Source organism: Sceloporus undulatus, unplaced genomic scaffold (assembly GCF_019175285.1).
Source record: "Sceloporus undulatus isolate JIND9_A2432 ecotype Alabama unplaced genomic scaffold, SceUnd_v1.1 scaffold_24, whole genome shotgun sequence".
Classification (NCBI taxonomy): Eukaryota; Metazoa; Chordata; class Lepidosauria; order Squamata; family Phrynosomatidae; genus Sceloporus; species Sceloporus undulatus.
The window spans coordinates 1131757-1147717 of NW_024802946.1; the positions used below are offsets into that span (position 1 = coordinate 1131757).

The following is a 15961-nucleotide window of genomic DNA, read 5'->3' on the forward strand; positions in this document are numbered from 1 at the left end:
GCTCAGATATGCTGTTTATTTGCTATAGCAAAGAGACTGACCCTTTGAATCACTTCAAGAAGAGCCAGCATTGGAGGTAGGCTGGTGGCTCTCCTTTATGCACAGAAACCACAGAAACCACAAGCTGTGACAAGTGTTCAGTTTGACCAGACAATTACACCATGTCTCATTCTTAGTTTCTGCAACTTAAGCTAGCAACCTAAGCAAGTCTATATTTGCAATCCTTAGTGTAGCATCAGTAAACTAGCAAGTTAACATGTGGCCCCCTTGTCCCCCATGTCTCCCCCTCCCCTATATATTTCCCGTTAGTCTAACCGCAGGACAGAAATTTCCCGTACAGCGAATGTCCAGTATACTACCTATGCAATTTTGGTTATCCCTTGTCACACATCTCTTACAGTTAGGTTTGGCAATTTCTTGTCACATAGCAACTTTGAATTGTCAATGGCTTCTAGTTATCATTTATTACTTTTAGCCCTTAATTTAGCCTCCTTTTTACCCTATCATTCCTTTCTTAAATATAGAACTCTATCCTTTAGGTTTTTAACCCAGGGAAAGCCCTGAGCATCCAACAAAGCTAATAATACTGTTATCTGCAAAATCAGAAAAGTGCCAGTCCCTATGTCCTTTGCACCAAACATTCCCAATATCAATTAACTAGGGGTCAGACAAGTTTGCTCCGATTTCAAGAATTAAACTCTGATGCATGTTTGCCCCATACAGTTATGTAACACAGAAGGTGGAGCTGAATTCAGCTCTTATTAAATACATGGAGCACCGGCAAGATAAGACAGAAAGTCTACACTCTGCTTAGGGAGCAGAACAGGTGGCAAAGCATCATGGAGTTAGCTGGTGCAGTCACCTTCTTCCTTGTCATCTACGTCTCTTGCCTTGCATTCATAACTGCAAAGAGGAAACTGTCACAGAAGGGAAGGCTTCCTCCTGGTCCCACTCCTCTTCCTCTAATTGGGAATTTCCTACAGATCAAGGCAACAGAAACTTTAAAATCTCTTCTGAAGGTAAGTGATTGTCCCTTGAAAGCACAGCATTTGCATGCCAGGGATGATGTTTCTCTTGGGGTGGAATATCTGGGTGACACCTGAGGTTTATCTGATGCTTGATTTATATGATACTTGTATTAAAATTTTCACACTCTTGGTTTGAGGGATGTGATCCCAAAGGCAGCTATGGACTACTTTGTTGTGATCTCGAAGACAATACTTTGCTTGCTTTCTCTCCCAGTGGCAAAAAGTGTCTGGGCTGGATTTTAATGCAGTTTGAATCAGAGTTAAATGCCCCTCTCAACAAGTCATTCTCTGCTCAAATCTGCATCTCATGCTTTACCTGAAACAGGGATACCTCTCTAAAGAGTTCAGATTAGTGATCATTTATATATTTCAGAATGTGTTTAAATGAGTGTGCGTTAATGAGATAAGATGCATGAAATGTGATTATACAGGTGTCTCTCCGTTTGTAAAGACTTCATATACACAACCCTTGCTTACTTGCGAGGAGTAAATGAAGGGGATTAAAATGGGGCATGCGCCCTTATTCAAGCCTATGGGGCTTGAATATGTGTGTGTTTCCATTTTTGCAGAGAGGGGGGTCTGGAACAGATCCCCCACGAAAACAGAGGGCTGACCGTACTTTGGTTTTTTCCCTTGGTGTTGAATAAAATTTTTTTTAAAAGGGCGGGGGAATTTATTGCATGTCTTAATAATCCAACTTAGACCTGCCGTGTTGATAAGGATAAGGTTGGATATTATCACACGGAAAATGCCACTGATGCCACCGCCCAGCTGAATCCTGGCTAACTTCTGGCTGGAAGCTGCTCTCATCCAGCCTCTTTTCAAAACCAGGAATCTCCCAGCTTTGCAAATCGGTTGGCTGAGCGCAGCTTCTAGCCGGAGGTTAGCCAGGATTCAGCTGGATGGTGGCATCGGTGGCATTTTGCGTGTCATAATACCCGACTTTACCCTGAAAGAGACTTCAACGCTGCAGGGGTAAGTCGGGGGTTTTAAGCCAAGTAATAAACTCCTAAGAGTCAGTCTACTCTGCAATGTCTGATTTAGTTATACACTAGAGAGACTGCCTTCCCTCTGTCCCTTTCTGCTATAAGACTCTAAGCTCTGGTCCCCCTGCATTTGAGCTGTAGGAGAGAACCATGACTAAAGGCATCATTATAAAAGGTCTGCCTATATTATAACAATATTGTGCCCACATAACGGGTTATTTTCCTATGCAGCTGAGTGAAAAATATGGTTCCGTGTTCACCGTCTATTTTGGATCTCGTCCAATTGTGGTCTTATGTGGACACAAAGCTGTGAAGGAGGCCCTCGTCGACAGGGCAGAAGAATTCAGTGGAAGAGTAACCAACGCTACTTTGAAACGAACTTTCGAAGAACTTGGTGAGGCATCTCCAATGGCTTTGCAAGGATGGCTCCCACCTTTTTCTCTCCTTCCTGTATGCCCCTTCCATTTCTTTCTTGTTTCCTGCAGGTTTGATCTTTGCCAACGGAGAGCGTTGGAGGCAAATGCGCCGATTCTCACTCACCGTCTTGAGGGATTTTGGAATGGGGAAAAAGTCAATTCAAGAGCGGATCCAGGAGGAGGCCCAGTTCCTGCTGGAGGAGTTTCGGAAGACAAAGGGTGAGTTGAGATGTAATGAATATTAATACATTTTCTCATTCCCAGCAAGAAAAGGGCGTTTCTCCATTCCTCCAGTTTTTGATTTTCTGTTAATTTTGTGCAAAACACTATGGCTGAGATCCTCCAATGGGAGATGTACCAATGATGGCATAGCTACATAGACTCTATATCACTGTTAGCATTAGAAATTTATATTCCTTACCTTCAGGACAGTTGAGATATTATCTAAACCATCTATCTCCTTCCTGATCCCAACTTTCCTGATGTTGGGCTAAAAATCCCATCCTCCCCAAATATCTGGAAGACACCAGGTTACCAGGAGTATCTGCAGTGAAGTGACTCCCCTCCTTTCTCTTTGTCCTTGTACTTTAGAGAAGCCATTTGATCCCACCTACTTTCTCAGCCGGGCCGTGTCCAACGTCATTTGCTCCATCGTTTTTGGGGACCGTTTTGACTATGAGGACAAGGAATTCCAGTCCCTCATGGAAATGATGAACAACAGCTTCCGGGAAATGAGCAGTGCTTGGGGCCAGGTACTCCAAATCCTCTTCCCTCTGTTGACTGGAAAAAGGAGGTGGATTACCTACCACCTACCAACTGAGAAAAAGGTTTCCACCCCAGAAATTTTAAGCTAGCCTTGACACTAACATACCAGACCCATATGTTAATCGCATGTCTTTAGCTGACTGGATAATACACCTACAATCAATGGATTCTTTATCTTTTCCTATACACAGCAGAGCTATCCAGAATTCCTCAAGATTCAGGCCTTATGAACATGTATGTTGTTGGTCTGCTACCTAGGAAATACTCACTTTGAAGAGAAGGATATATCTTTAGGAAGTCTAAATGGTGCATTTCATATGATGCCCTCTATGCAGGTGGCACACAAAGGCTGAGATCCCATGTTGGCACTTAACTCAGTGGCATGTTCAGTTTCATATTTTCCCATGGGCTAGAAATTGTCAGCCCCTAGGAGGGATTCCTGCTGCTTTCACTTATTGTTGAGAAAGAGAAGGAAGATGGTAAAGAACCATAGAGAAACAGCTTGTTTTAGCTTAGTCACGAGGAGGAGAAATGGGGTGCACCCACTTTTTCCTTCACCGGAGAGATCGGAGCAGTTCGACCAACATGGTCTAGATCGACTCCCACCGTCCTTCTCTTTCTCCTTTCCCAGTGATATATGACAATAAAAGGGGCCTTTCCTAGGAACTGATATTGGGCCGGTGATGGGAGGTTTTTTTGGTTCAACTTGCAAGGGCAAATGAATAGGATTGTGCCTGCCACCTAAAATGGGACATTGGCAAGTGAAAGTTGCACTTTTGTGCACATAAGACATTAACAGGATACCACCTGTCACTACCAGCTAAGCCTGACTTGTTTTCTCATGCAGGTCTATGACATGTATTTCAACATCCTGAAGTATTTCCCAGGGCCTCACACCAAAATCTATGACACCCTGGAAGACATGAAACGCTTACTTGCCAAGAAAATACAGAAGAATAAAGAGACATTTGACCCTGACTTCCCACGACACTTTATCGATTGCTTCCTCATCCAGATGGAAAAGGTATTTTGGGGGGGTTATGAAAGGGGTGAGGATCTGCCAACTCCATGCAACTTGCAATGGCCGTGATGGCACAAAGTGATGACACAAAGCGCATTGTTTGTTTTCTCTCACTCAGTTCACCCTCAAGAGAGAACATACTTTCCTTTTCTTGCGGCCAATGGAGTGTTCTCACAATGTTTTCCCTGTTTCCAGGAGAAAGACAAGCCATCCAGTGAATTTAACGACATGAACTTATTGATCACAACCCTTAACCTCTTCTTTGCTGGAACAGAGACAGTCAGCTCTACCTTGAGATACGGATTCCTATTTCTGATGAAATATCCTGAGGTTCAAGGTATGCAAGGATGAGGATGGAGAACATTATTTAAGTATTCTCCCTACAATTGGAAGCCATTCCCTGGGAATCCATTTTCATGATACCTCTTAAAACTGGTATTCAGAGAGTTGCTGTCTCTGAACCCTAGATATTCCATTTGGTTATATTGAATTTAGAATAGCAGCTCCCTTGAGGAATTAAAATCTTTGGAACTGATTCAGTGAATTCATTTGACAGCAAAAGTGCATGAAGAAATTGACCGAGTGATTGGAAGGAACCGCGTCCCAAACATTGAAGACCGGAGCCAGATGCCTTATGCAGATGCTGTCATCCATGAAATACAGAGGTGCAGTGATCTGATTCCCATGGATGTACCCCACATGGTTATTCGTGACACTGAATTCAGAGGATACATGATTCCCAAGGTACAAACACTGGGCACAGCAGATAAAACCCAGCAGTTTTCTTGTTATGAAATGTTAGACTATTTTGATGGAATATTCCATTTTCCCCCAAGCTATCCATCATTTGCCAAGGCAGAATGTTTTCATATAGCTGAAGATTTGCCTATTGACATGTTTACTGGTGGATGTTGTGTCTAGTGCTATAAATGGTTATTAGGGAGTGGGAAAAGGCATTTGACACCATTGAGTTGGATAGTTTTGTCCCAGAATGGCTTTTAGTCATGATGTTCAAAAAGAGGTTCTGAAAATGAAAATTTCAGAGCTCAGTTTTACCTCCAGAGTCTGGACCACACAGTTATCTAGGACCCTGAATTCGCAAGCTATGTCATCCCCAAAGTACAAAGAACAGTGAAAGGTCCAGGGAAAGGTAGACTACAGGAATAGAGTGTCTTGAAACAATGAACAATATTGATGGGAAGTTATGTTTTGTCAGTTTGCTAATCTGCTCCTGGTGAAAATAGCTTTAACTTGGAACATCAGAAGAAGTAAATGAAGTGTAGAGTCAAGTACAGATAGTCTCAACTGATCCAACATCTTTGCACTGAACATTTAAATGGAAATCATGGGCCACCGATGGATGGTTGACAACATTTAGCTCTAAAAACTGCTGTTGCCATTACTGAAATTTAGAATTTCTCATCGCAGCCCTCTTTCTTTTCTTTTCCAGGGGACAGAAATCTACCCTTTGCTCAGCAGTGCCCTTCATGACCCCACGATGTTTAAAAGGCCCTTTGCTTTCAGCCCAGAGAACTTTCTGGATGAAAACGGACGCTTCAAGAAGAACGAAGCCTTTGTCCCATTCTCCTCAGGTACGGCCCTTCCATGCAATCCACAAGATTTTATAAGTGAGGCAGGTGATTGTACAGCAAAGGCCTCCCTTATCAGAAGATACTCCATAGAAAGCTATTTACTATATAGTCTCATGTATAAGTCTAGAAATTTAGTACACAAAAAAATTGACCAAAAAAACCTGAGTCGACTTATCCATGAGTCAATGTAAGTACTGTGTCTTAACTCTTATTTAAAAGAAGCAAGTATTCCTCAGTGAAAAACAAGCGTATAATCTGTACTGAAAGCACCGACCACCTCTACTCTCTCATCCATCCAGCATTAAATGTGAGCACAAAGAGTTATGTCTGCTGGAACTTTGTAAGTCCTTTGACATTGTTGTGTTTTGCTTCATCTTTTCGATCCTTTGCTATATGCACCTAAGCTTTACCCTCATTCACGGGTCATAGCAAAATCCATAATTTTGCCCCCAGAACCTGCCCTCAATTTATGCATGAGGTTGACCTATAGTCAAGAATATACAGCATATCCTTCCCTATATGATGATTCTTCTTTTTTGCTTGCAGGGAAACGGATCTGTGCGGGTGAAGCATTGGCCCGAATGGAGCTATTCCTCTTCTTCACCACCGTCCTGCAGAGTTTTGAGCTGAAGCCCCTTATTCCCCCAGAAGATATTGACACAACTCCTCAGGAGAGTGGCCTTGGCACAATCCCACCTTTCTACCAGCTCTCCATTGTCGCACGCTAACCCATAGGTCACATTGCCCATGGTCATTGCTCTCTTACAAACACTGGATTCCTCAATTCCATCAGCGGAGACCTTTCATTCTGTTTTCTGGCTCAACTTGCAATTTGTTTGCTTTTAAAGTTTGCATCCACAGATTAGGACTTGTTCAAATGGGGTGCTCTTGAGAATCCTAGATGGAGAGGGAGGATGCTCATGGTTCATTCCAGAGTATTATATCTGCTTTTGACTATTACAGACTATTATATCTGCTTTTATATCAGCCAAAGGAATGTGGTGCCATCTTTGATTTTTGTATCTGTACCTAATGAGTGTGTAAGCCTAGAGACTGCTGTGAAAGATAAAATATAACAACACGGCATCAAGTGTTCGATTTTTGGCTTCAGGTTTATCGTAGGATTTTGGTGTCAGGTTTATCATAAGATGTTATGCCATCTTCTCTGTTTTTTGTATCTGTACCTAAGGAGTGTGTAAGTGTTGAAAATGCCATAAAAAATAAAATCCGCTTCCGAGCTCAATATAAGGCGTTGGTTATTACCTATAAAGCCCTAAATGGCTTGGGCCCAGGATACCTGAAGGACCGCCTCTCTCCGTACATTCCGCCTCGCACCCTCAGAACATCTGGGCAGCAACTACTGAAGGTGCCTGGGGCTAGGTTATCTTCTACTTCAAGAAGGTCCTTTTCCACGGCTGCCCCAGCCCTTTGGAACACGCTGCCCACCGAGCTCCACTCATCTACCACCCTGGCCCAATTTAGGAAGGGTCTCAAAACCTTCCTATTCAATCAGGCATTCCTCGATTAAATATCCTGTGGGCCTCCCTCCTCTCCCGTGGCCGTGAGGTTGGGCTAAGGGGCTTTTTATTGTTTTTAAGATTTATTGTCTATGTTTTTAATCTTTTGTATGTTGTTTGCACGATGATGCACTCTGTAAGCCGCCCTGATCGCTTGGAAGGGCGGGATACAAATAAAAATTTTATTATTTATTATTTTTATTAAAAACGCATCAAGTATTTGATTTTGGCTTTCCCAAAGGATTGGGAAATGTTGTTCATTGAGATTTTTATATGGTGGCCATGCTGTTAGTTCCATTTGAACATTGGGACAACATATGCAGCTATGTCACTGCTCTCCTCCTGAGAATACAAGCACAACATCATAATACACTTCTACATAATCATACACTAGTTTACAATGACTTTTATAGGACCAAGGTGAACAGGAAAGGATGTTTCTTTTTGTGTGCCTTCCAGCTGTTTATGATTTTGGTGACCCTAAAGCAAGTCCATCATGTTGTTTGTCTCACCAAGACTGGTACAGAAGAGATGCACTGACATGTCCATGCATGTGGGCATAGTGCTGCAGATGGGCTGCAAGTACCCCATGGAACCACTTTCTGTGGCCCCTGAAGCCCCATCGCATATTGCAAATGCTCCCTTTCCCCCCCCAAAAGCACATTTTCACTTAATTGTTTACCCAAAACCATGCAGAAAGCAGCCCATGTGTAAAAACATATTTTAAAACCCAATATCACCTTGCAATCCCCCTTGAAAACCATACTACCTGCAAATATCATCATTTTCTTCTGCAGTTGTTCTCAAAATGGTGATAGGACATGACATAGTGTAACTCCTACCACTATTTTCAGAGAGACTACAGAGGAAATTGGAAGTATTTAGGATTACTGTGGAGGAGTATGGCCTCCATAGCAGCTCTTGAGGGGATGTGGCACCTCCGGGGAGAGACACAAATAGTCCTCTGGCCCCCACACAGTTGTCCACAGTTGCAGGGTCAGGTGTTGCTTGCTATGTTCACTTACTAGTCTTGGCACTTCAGAATGACTTCTGTGTATGGGTATCCTTTATATTGTTCAGTTTGGCACAGTACAGTCAGCCCTCCCTAACCACGAATTCTTTATCCATGGATTCAACTATCCAAAAATATATAAAATCCAAAAAGCAAATCTTGATTTTGGCATTTTATCTGAGGGACCCCATTGTACCATGCCACTGTATTTCACATGACTTGAGCATCTCTGGGTTTTCGCATCCATGGGGTGGGTGGGTCCTGGAATCAAATCCCAAAGGATACCAAGACTCCAATGGGAAGCCATTGAAATCCATAAACACCTGGATAATTTCAACCAGAAAGAAGAAACCCTTAAAGTGAACAAAGTTTGACTACCAGTCCTGAGGAATAGCAAAATCAGGACTCAGCAAATGCAAAGGGGAAACCACCCAGCGTCAGGGTCTTTCCCAGCAGACAATGATTGCCAATTAGCAGACATTAATCCTCTTTGCATATCCTCCCACCCTGAGGCCCTGACATCAACAACAGAACAATACATAGATTGACATGGAGATCACTCCTCCCTACCCAGAGTCACACAGTAAATGTATATGCAACTCTCTTCCATGCCAGTATTCTCTGAAGATGCCAGCCACAGATGCTGGTGAAACATTGGGAATAAACCCTTCAAGAACATGGCAGCATAGCCCGAAAAAGCCCACATAAAACTCACTGTATATTTATTAATGTCTGTGTCCTTCCTTGGAGGAAATCAATCCCATTTTCCAACTCTTATTGAACAGTTTTAATGCAATTTCTCTTTGTGCCCTTCTGAAATATAGAATTCTACTGCTCTTTGGGTCCCTCCACTCCCCAATCCTTTCAGTTTCCAACCCTGAGCATCCAGAAAAGCTAATAATACCGTTATCTGCAAAAAGAGAAAAGTGTCAACCTCTATGTCCTTTGCACCAACTATTCCCAATGTTGATTAACCAGGGGTCAGACAAGTTTGTTCCAATTTCAAGGAATAAACTCTGATGCATGTTTGCCCCATAAAGTTATACAACACAGAAGGTGGGGCTGAATCCAGCTCTCATTAAATACATGGAGCACCAGCAAGATAAGACAAGGTCCAGACTCTGCTTACGGAGCAGAACAGGTGGCAACCTTCATCATGGAGTTAGCTGGAGCAGTCACCTTCTTCCTTGTCATCTATGTCTTTTGCCTTGCCATCATAACAGCAAAGAGGAAACTTTCACAGAAGGGAAGGCTTCCTCCTGGTCCCATTCCTCTTCCTCTGATTGGGAATTTCCTGCAGATCAAGTCATCGGAAACTGTAAAATCTCTTCTGAAGGTGAGTGATTGTCCCTTGAAAGCACAGCATTTGCATGCCAGGGACGATGGCATATCTAAGGAAACTATCAGGATTGACCAAAGGCTCAGGCTATCTCCTTACACTTCTTGCATTCTCTTGAATAGACATCAGTGGAATCTTTCCTTCCCATTGCAGTTGCTCCCAAATAATCATGAATCTCTTTCTTCCTTTGGTTTTTTTTGGTGATATTCTCCCCGATCTCCTTCCCAAAAAAATAACTTCATCCAACCCCTCCTCATCCTTCTGTTTGCTAGTGGAGGGTCCATCTTAAAGGATTCAACAGTGTTCTTTATCTGGATAAATTTCAAATTAGCTTTGATTTTCCTTCCTTTTATATTTTGCATTCCCCCTCTCCAACCACTTTAAAGACCGTTTGGGGCTTTGGTATCCAACCCTTTGGAAATTCTTCATGAATGTGGTTCAGTTTCCCAGCAATACCAATCCTTGCTTTCTGATCACCAACATTTAGATCACACAACACTCCACTTCTCAAAAACTGTTGATGACCACCAAAAAAGCCCTTTGAAAGCCAAGTCTGGTGATATTTGAAATTGCCTCTAAACATTGAAATCACCAACATTTTCTGAAATGGGAGGCAATCCAACTTTTCTCGGTGTTATAGTTTGGGTTGTTTTTACACTAGATTTACCCAGCTCCCCAGTTAAAGAATATTTTTCGACATCGGTTCTGCTCCATTAAGAAAGATTCAGTGGTTAAAAGTGCATTTGTCCTAGGCAGAAATATCACAAACGCTTATGTAATATTTCCCCTTTGTCCTCCCAGTTTTTCTTTCCCTTCCTGGTTTGATTCCTTCATTAAAATCTCCACACTCTGCCTTTTTATTTGAGTGATGTGATCCCAAAGGCAGCTATGGTCTACTTGGTTGTGGTCTTGAAGGCTTTACTTGGGTTTCTTTCTCTCTCTCAATGGTGGAAAGTGGATGGCGTTGGATTTTTATGCACAAAATAGACTGAGCCAAACGAATTAAATGCCCCTCCCAACAAACCATTGAATGGTCAAATCTGCATCCCATGCTTTAAATGAAACAAGGATTCCTCATTAAGATTCAGTCTACTCTGTAATGTCCGATTTAGTCATAAACTAGAGAGTCCTCCTTCCCTTTGTCCCTTTCTGCTGCTGGGCTCTAAGTCCTGGACCCTCTGCCCTTGAGCTGCAGGAAAAACTGTTTCCAAGGACATCATTACAGAAGGTCTGCCTATACCATAACAATATTGTGCCCACATAACAGGTTACTTTCCTATGCAGCTGAGTGAAAAATATGGTCCCGTGTTCACTGTCTATTTCGGAACACGTCCAGTTGTTGTCTTATGTGGTCACCAAGCTGTGAAGGAGGCCCTGATAGACAAGGCAGACGAATTCAGTGGAAGAATAACCAACCCTACTCTGGAACGGACCTTCGATGGATATGGTGAGGCATCCCCAATGGCTTTGCAAGGATGGCTCCCACCTTTTTCTCTCCTTGTATGCCCTTCCATTTCTTTCTTGTTTCCTACAGGGGTGGTCTTTGCCAACGGAGAGCGTTGGAAGCAACTGCGCCGATTCTCTCTCACCGTCTTGAGGGACTTTGGAATGGGGAAAAAGTCCATTCAAGAGCGGATCCAGGAGGAAGCCCAGTTCCTGCTGGAGGAGTTTCGGAAGACTAAGGGTGAGTTGAGATGTTATTAATACATTTTCTCATTCCCAGCAAGAAAATAGTGTTTCTCCATTCCTCCAGTTTTTTATTTTCTGTGAATTTTGTGCCAAACACTATGGCTGAGATCTTCCACTTGGAGATGTAGCAAAGATACATAGCTACAATGACAAGTACAATAGCAAGACTACAATTCCTATGCACCCTCCTCAACCCCCATGTTTTAAGACATTTAGCAGACACAACTTAAAGATGCCAGAGAATGGGATGGTGAACAATGGCGCATACAGACCTCTGTTTGAATGTGGGGCATGTTGCAACATCAGTTGTTACAGAAGGTTTCTCTCACCGCCAGAGGGATTTTTCTTCTTCTCAAATTTGGACCGGATTGACATGTTTTACCTCAACACCTACCTAAATGTTCCTGATGCAAAAACATGGAGACTTCTTGAGGAATCCATTGGCCTCTTCCTACAAAGAGGAATGGAGACATACTGGATTGCAAAAGAGAGGCCCCTGTTGAGATTCAAATGGACTTTAAATTCCCTGGACTTTGTACAATTGCCGCATGGCCATGTTCACTCAGTTCATACTGCAGTAGTTATAACAGTAATTATAGTATTATAGTATTCATACTATTGTATGATATGTTCAGTATTAATATTCTGTACAGTTGTTACCTCTAGAATTTGATACTCCTTACCTTCAGGACAGTTGATACCAACCTTCCAGGTGTGCTGGACTAAAAATCCCACCCTCCCAAAACATCTGGAGGACACCAGGTTGCTAACAGTACCTGCAGTGAATTGATTCCCCATCCTTTCTCTCTTTAGAGAAGCCGTTTGATCCCACCTACTTTCTCAGCCGGGCGGTCTCCAACGTCATTTGCTCCATCGTTTTTGGGGACCGTTTTGACTACGAGGACAAAGAATTCCAGTCCCTCATGGAAATGATGAACAACAGCTTCCGAGAAGCGAGCACAGCCTGGGCCCAGGTACCCCAACAGAAAACAGTGAATCAGCTACCACCTACCATTGAAAAACTGAGGGACCTTTCCCAGGAACTGAGTGATGGGAGGGTTTTCTGTTTGAAGTGCAAGGGCAAGTAAATAGCTCTCCGCCTGCCATCTAAAATGTGATATTAACAAGTGTAAGCTGCACATTTGGGCACATAACTCATTAACAGGATACCACCCAAAGAGATGTCTCTATGTTTGTGTGTCTCTGTGTGCACCTAGCCCACCTGAAACAAAATGGGATGACCAGCCCTAGAAATTCTCCTGGATCAAGCTAGGAAAGCTCTGATGATGCCAGGGAAGAATGTGGCTGGTCACCACCAGCTAAGCATGTCTTGTTTTCTCATGCAGTTGTATGACATGTATGTCAACATCCTGAAGTATTTCCCAGGGCCGCACACCAAAATCTATGACATCCTGGAAGACATGAAAAGCTTCATTGCCAAGAAAATACAGAAGAATAAAGAGACCTTTGACCCTGACTTCCCACGAGACTTTATCGATTGCTTCCTCATCCAGATGGAAAAGGTGTGCTTTAGTTGCATATTCTTGTATAGGAGGGGATTAGATTAGATGGCCTTCATGATGACTTCCAACTCTATAATTCTATTATTCTAGTCACAAAGGAAGCATATAACTCATCTAGTCACAGATCACCCTTAGCAACAAAAGCACTTTCCCATTCTTGTTGTCAATGGTCCTTTCTGGAGTGTTCTCACAATGTTTTCCCTGTTTTCAGGAAAAAGACAAGCTATCCAGTGAATTCAATGACACAAACTTATTGATCACAACCCTTAACCTCTTCTTTGCTGGAACAGAGACAGTCAGCTCTACCTTGAGATATGGATTCCTATTTCTGATGAAATATCCTGAGGTTCAAGGTATGTAGGGAAGGGATGGAAAAAAGTAAGTTCAGCATCCTCCTATAACTAGAAGCCACTCCCTGGAAATACAGAGAGAGGCCTCACATACATTTTCAGGATACTTCTTGAAACTGGTATTCAGAGGGTTTCTGTCTCTGAACCCTGGAGTTTCCATTTGGTTATAGTGAATTTAGAAACTCGGGTCCCTTTAGGAATTAAACATCTTAGAATAAATTCAGTGAATTCATTTGACAGCAAAAATGCATGAAGAAATTGATCGAGTGATTGGAAGGAACCGTGCCCCAAACATTGAAGACCGGACCCAGATGCCATATACGGATGCTGCAATCCATGAAGTACAGAGATTCAGTGATCTGATTCCCATGGATCTGACCCACATGGTTATTCGTGACACTGAATTCAGAGGATACATGATTCCCAAGGTACAAACACTGGGCATAGCGGATAAAATCCAGAAATGTGTTGTCATTGAAGTGTTCGAAAATTTAGATGGAATATTCCATTTTTGTAAAGCCATTCATCATTTGTCAAGGCAGCATGCCTGTCTTCATACAGACCAAAATTTGGCTATAGACATTGTTTATTGGTGGATGTTGTGGCTATTGCTATAAATGGTTATTAGTGAGTAAGAAAAGGCATTTGACACCCATGAGTTTAATAGTTTTGTCCCAGAATGGCTCTTAGTCATGAGATTCCAAAACAGGTTCTGAAGACGAAAATTTCAGAGCTCAGTTTTACCTCCAGAATCTGGACCACATACTTATCTAGGACACTGAATTCGCAAGCTATGTCATCCCAAAAGTACAAAGAACTGTGAAAGGTCCAGGGGAAGGTACACTACAGGAATACAGTGTCTTGAAACAATGAACAATATTAATGGGATGTTATGTTTTGTCAGTTTGACCATCTGCTCCTGGTGAAAATAGCTTTAACTTGGAGCATCAGAAGAAGTAAATGAAGTGTAGAGTCAAGTACAGATAGTCTCAACTGATCCAACATCTTTGCGCTGAACATTTAAATGGAAATCATGGGCTACCGATGGATGGTTGACAACATTTAGCTCTAAAAACTGCTGTTGCCATTCCTGTAACTTAGAATTTCTCATCTCAACCTTCTTCCTTTTCTTTCCCAGGGGACAGAAATCTACCCTATGCTTACCAGTGCCCTTCATGACCCCACAATGTTTAAAAGGCCCTTTGCTTTCAGCCCAGAGAACTTTCTGGATGAAAACGGACGCTTCAAGAAGAACGAAGCCTTTGTCCCATTCTCCTCAGGTACGGCCCTTCCATGCATTTTTCCAATGAGGTGAACATCCAAATGCCTGGATTTTGATCCTATGAATGTGGGTGTCCTTGATCTCTCACAGCAAACTTTGAGTCTGATGTATCCATTACCTTATATCAACGAATCCACAGATTTTCTGATATAAAATTCTTTACACTTTGGCATTTAGTTTGGCATTTCTGCACAGAAATTGCTGTAGATGGAGACTTCTTCGACAAAAATGTGTGTGTGGTTGTTTGAAGGGAAAGCAGCCCTTTCTGCCCTGAATCCCCAAACTTTTTGCAGTCAGGCAGGCAGTACAGATCCACCAGAAAAGTAATTCAGACTAGCCCCAGAACTTGCCCATGAGGTTGACCTATAGTCTAGAATATACGGTATATCCTTCCCTGTGTGATGATTCTCCTTTTTTGCTTCCAGGGAAACGGATCTGTGCGGGTGAAGCTTTGGCCCGGATGGAGCTATTCCTCTTCTTCACCACCGTCTTGCAGAGTTTCGAGCTGAAGCCCCTTATTCCCCCAGAAGACATTGACACAACTCCTCAGGAGAGCGGCTTTGCCAACATCCCACCTTTCTACCAGCTCTCCATCGTCGCACGCTAACCCATAGGTCACATTGCCCATGGCCATTGCTCTCTTACAAACACTGGATTCCTCAATTCCATCAGCTGAGACCTTTCGTTCTGTTTGCTGGCTCACTTGCAGTTTGTTTGCTTTTAAAGCTTGCATCCACAGATTAGGGCTTGTTCAAATGGGGAGCTCTTGACAATCTTAGATGGAGAGGGAAGAAGCTCATGGTTTATTACAGGCTATAATATCTGCTTTTATATCAGCCAAAGGAATGTGGTGCCATCTTCCTTGTGTTTTGTATCTGTACCTAATGAGTGTGTAAGCCTTGAGACTGCGTTGAAAGTTAAAATATAACAACACGGCATCAAGCGTTTGATTTCTGGCTTCAGGTTTATTATAGGATTTTGGCATCAGGTTTATCACAGGATGTGATGCCATCTTCTCTGTTTTGGTATCTGTATCTAAGGAGTGTGTAAGCCTTGGAATTGCCTTGAAAAATAAAATATAATAACAACGCATCAAATATTTGATTTTGGCTTCAGGTTTATCATACGATAATACACAACTTTGTCTTAAGGACGACTTTTAATGTCTCAAACACAGCCAGACAGCCAGGTGAGTAACATCAGAAGCACATTGATCAATTATCAATAAGATGATCTAGCAATAAATATCCACAGTGTATTCAACCAGAAGGTCACACAAAGATTTGGGGTGCTTCCAAATGTTCTTTCAGGTATGATGGAACTCCTTGGATGCACACAGTATTTATCAAGAGCAGCCTGAGTTTCCCCTTCACTCTTCATTCTTCTCCTCCATTCACCAGGATTGTTCCCAAAGGCAACCTACTCTCAGAGCAATACAGGA

The 15961-nt window shown here is 42.5% G+C and overlaps 2 protein-coding genes across 3 annotated transcripts; both read left to right on the forward strand.

The window, feature by feature from the left end:
• The first annotated feature begins 778 nt into the window (after nt 1-778).
• On the forward strand, nt 779-7035 carry LOC121917619 (cytochrome P450 2G1-like). Its single transcript, XM_042443720.1, has 9 exons — nt 779-1019; nt 2246-2408; nt 2500-2649; nt 3022-3182; nt 4043-4219; nt 4412-4553; nt 4773-4960; nt 5667-5808; nt 6355-7035. Exons 1-9 carry the CDS (start codon nt 840-842, stop codon nt 6534-6536), a joined length of 1485 nt encoding a protein of 494 aa, XP_042299654.1. The 5' UTR covers nt 779-839; the 3' UTR covers nt 6537-7035.
• Nucleotides 7036-9408: 2373 nt separating this feature from the next.
• Nucleotides 9409-15612, forward strand: LOC121917615 (cytochrome P450 2G1-like). 2 transcript variants are annotated; one of them, XM_042443716.1, is made up of 9 exons: nt 9409-9673; nt 10944-11123; nt 11211-11360; nt 12179-12339; nt 12712-12888; nt 13100-13241; nt 13479-13666; nt 14377-14518; nt 14946-15612. In XM_042443716.1, the coding sequence occupies exons 1-9, from the start codon at nt 9424-9426 to the stop codon at nt 15125-15127; spliced, it is 1572 nt and encodes a 523-aa protein (XP_042299650.1). In that variant the 5' UTR covers nt 9409-9423; the 3' UTR covers nt 15128-15612. The 2 variants fall into 2 exon arrangements, with proteins under 2 accessions (XP_042299650.1, XP_042299651.1); XM_042443717.1 differs by having other exon boundaries at nt 9432-9673; nt 10961-11123.
• Nucleotides 15613-15961: the final 349 nt, after the last annotated feature.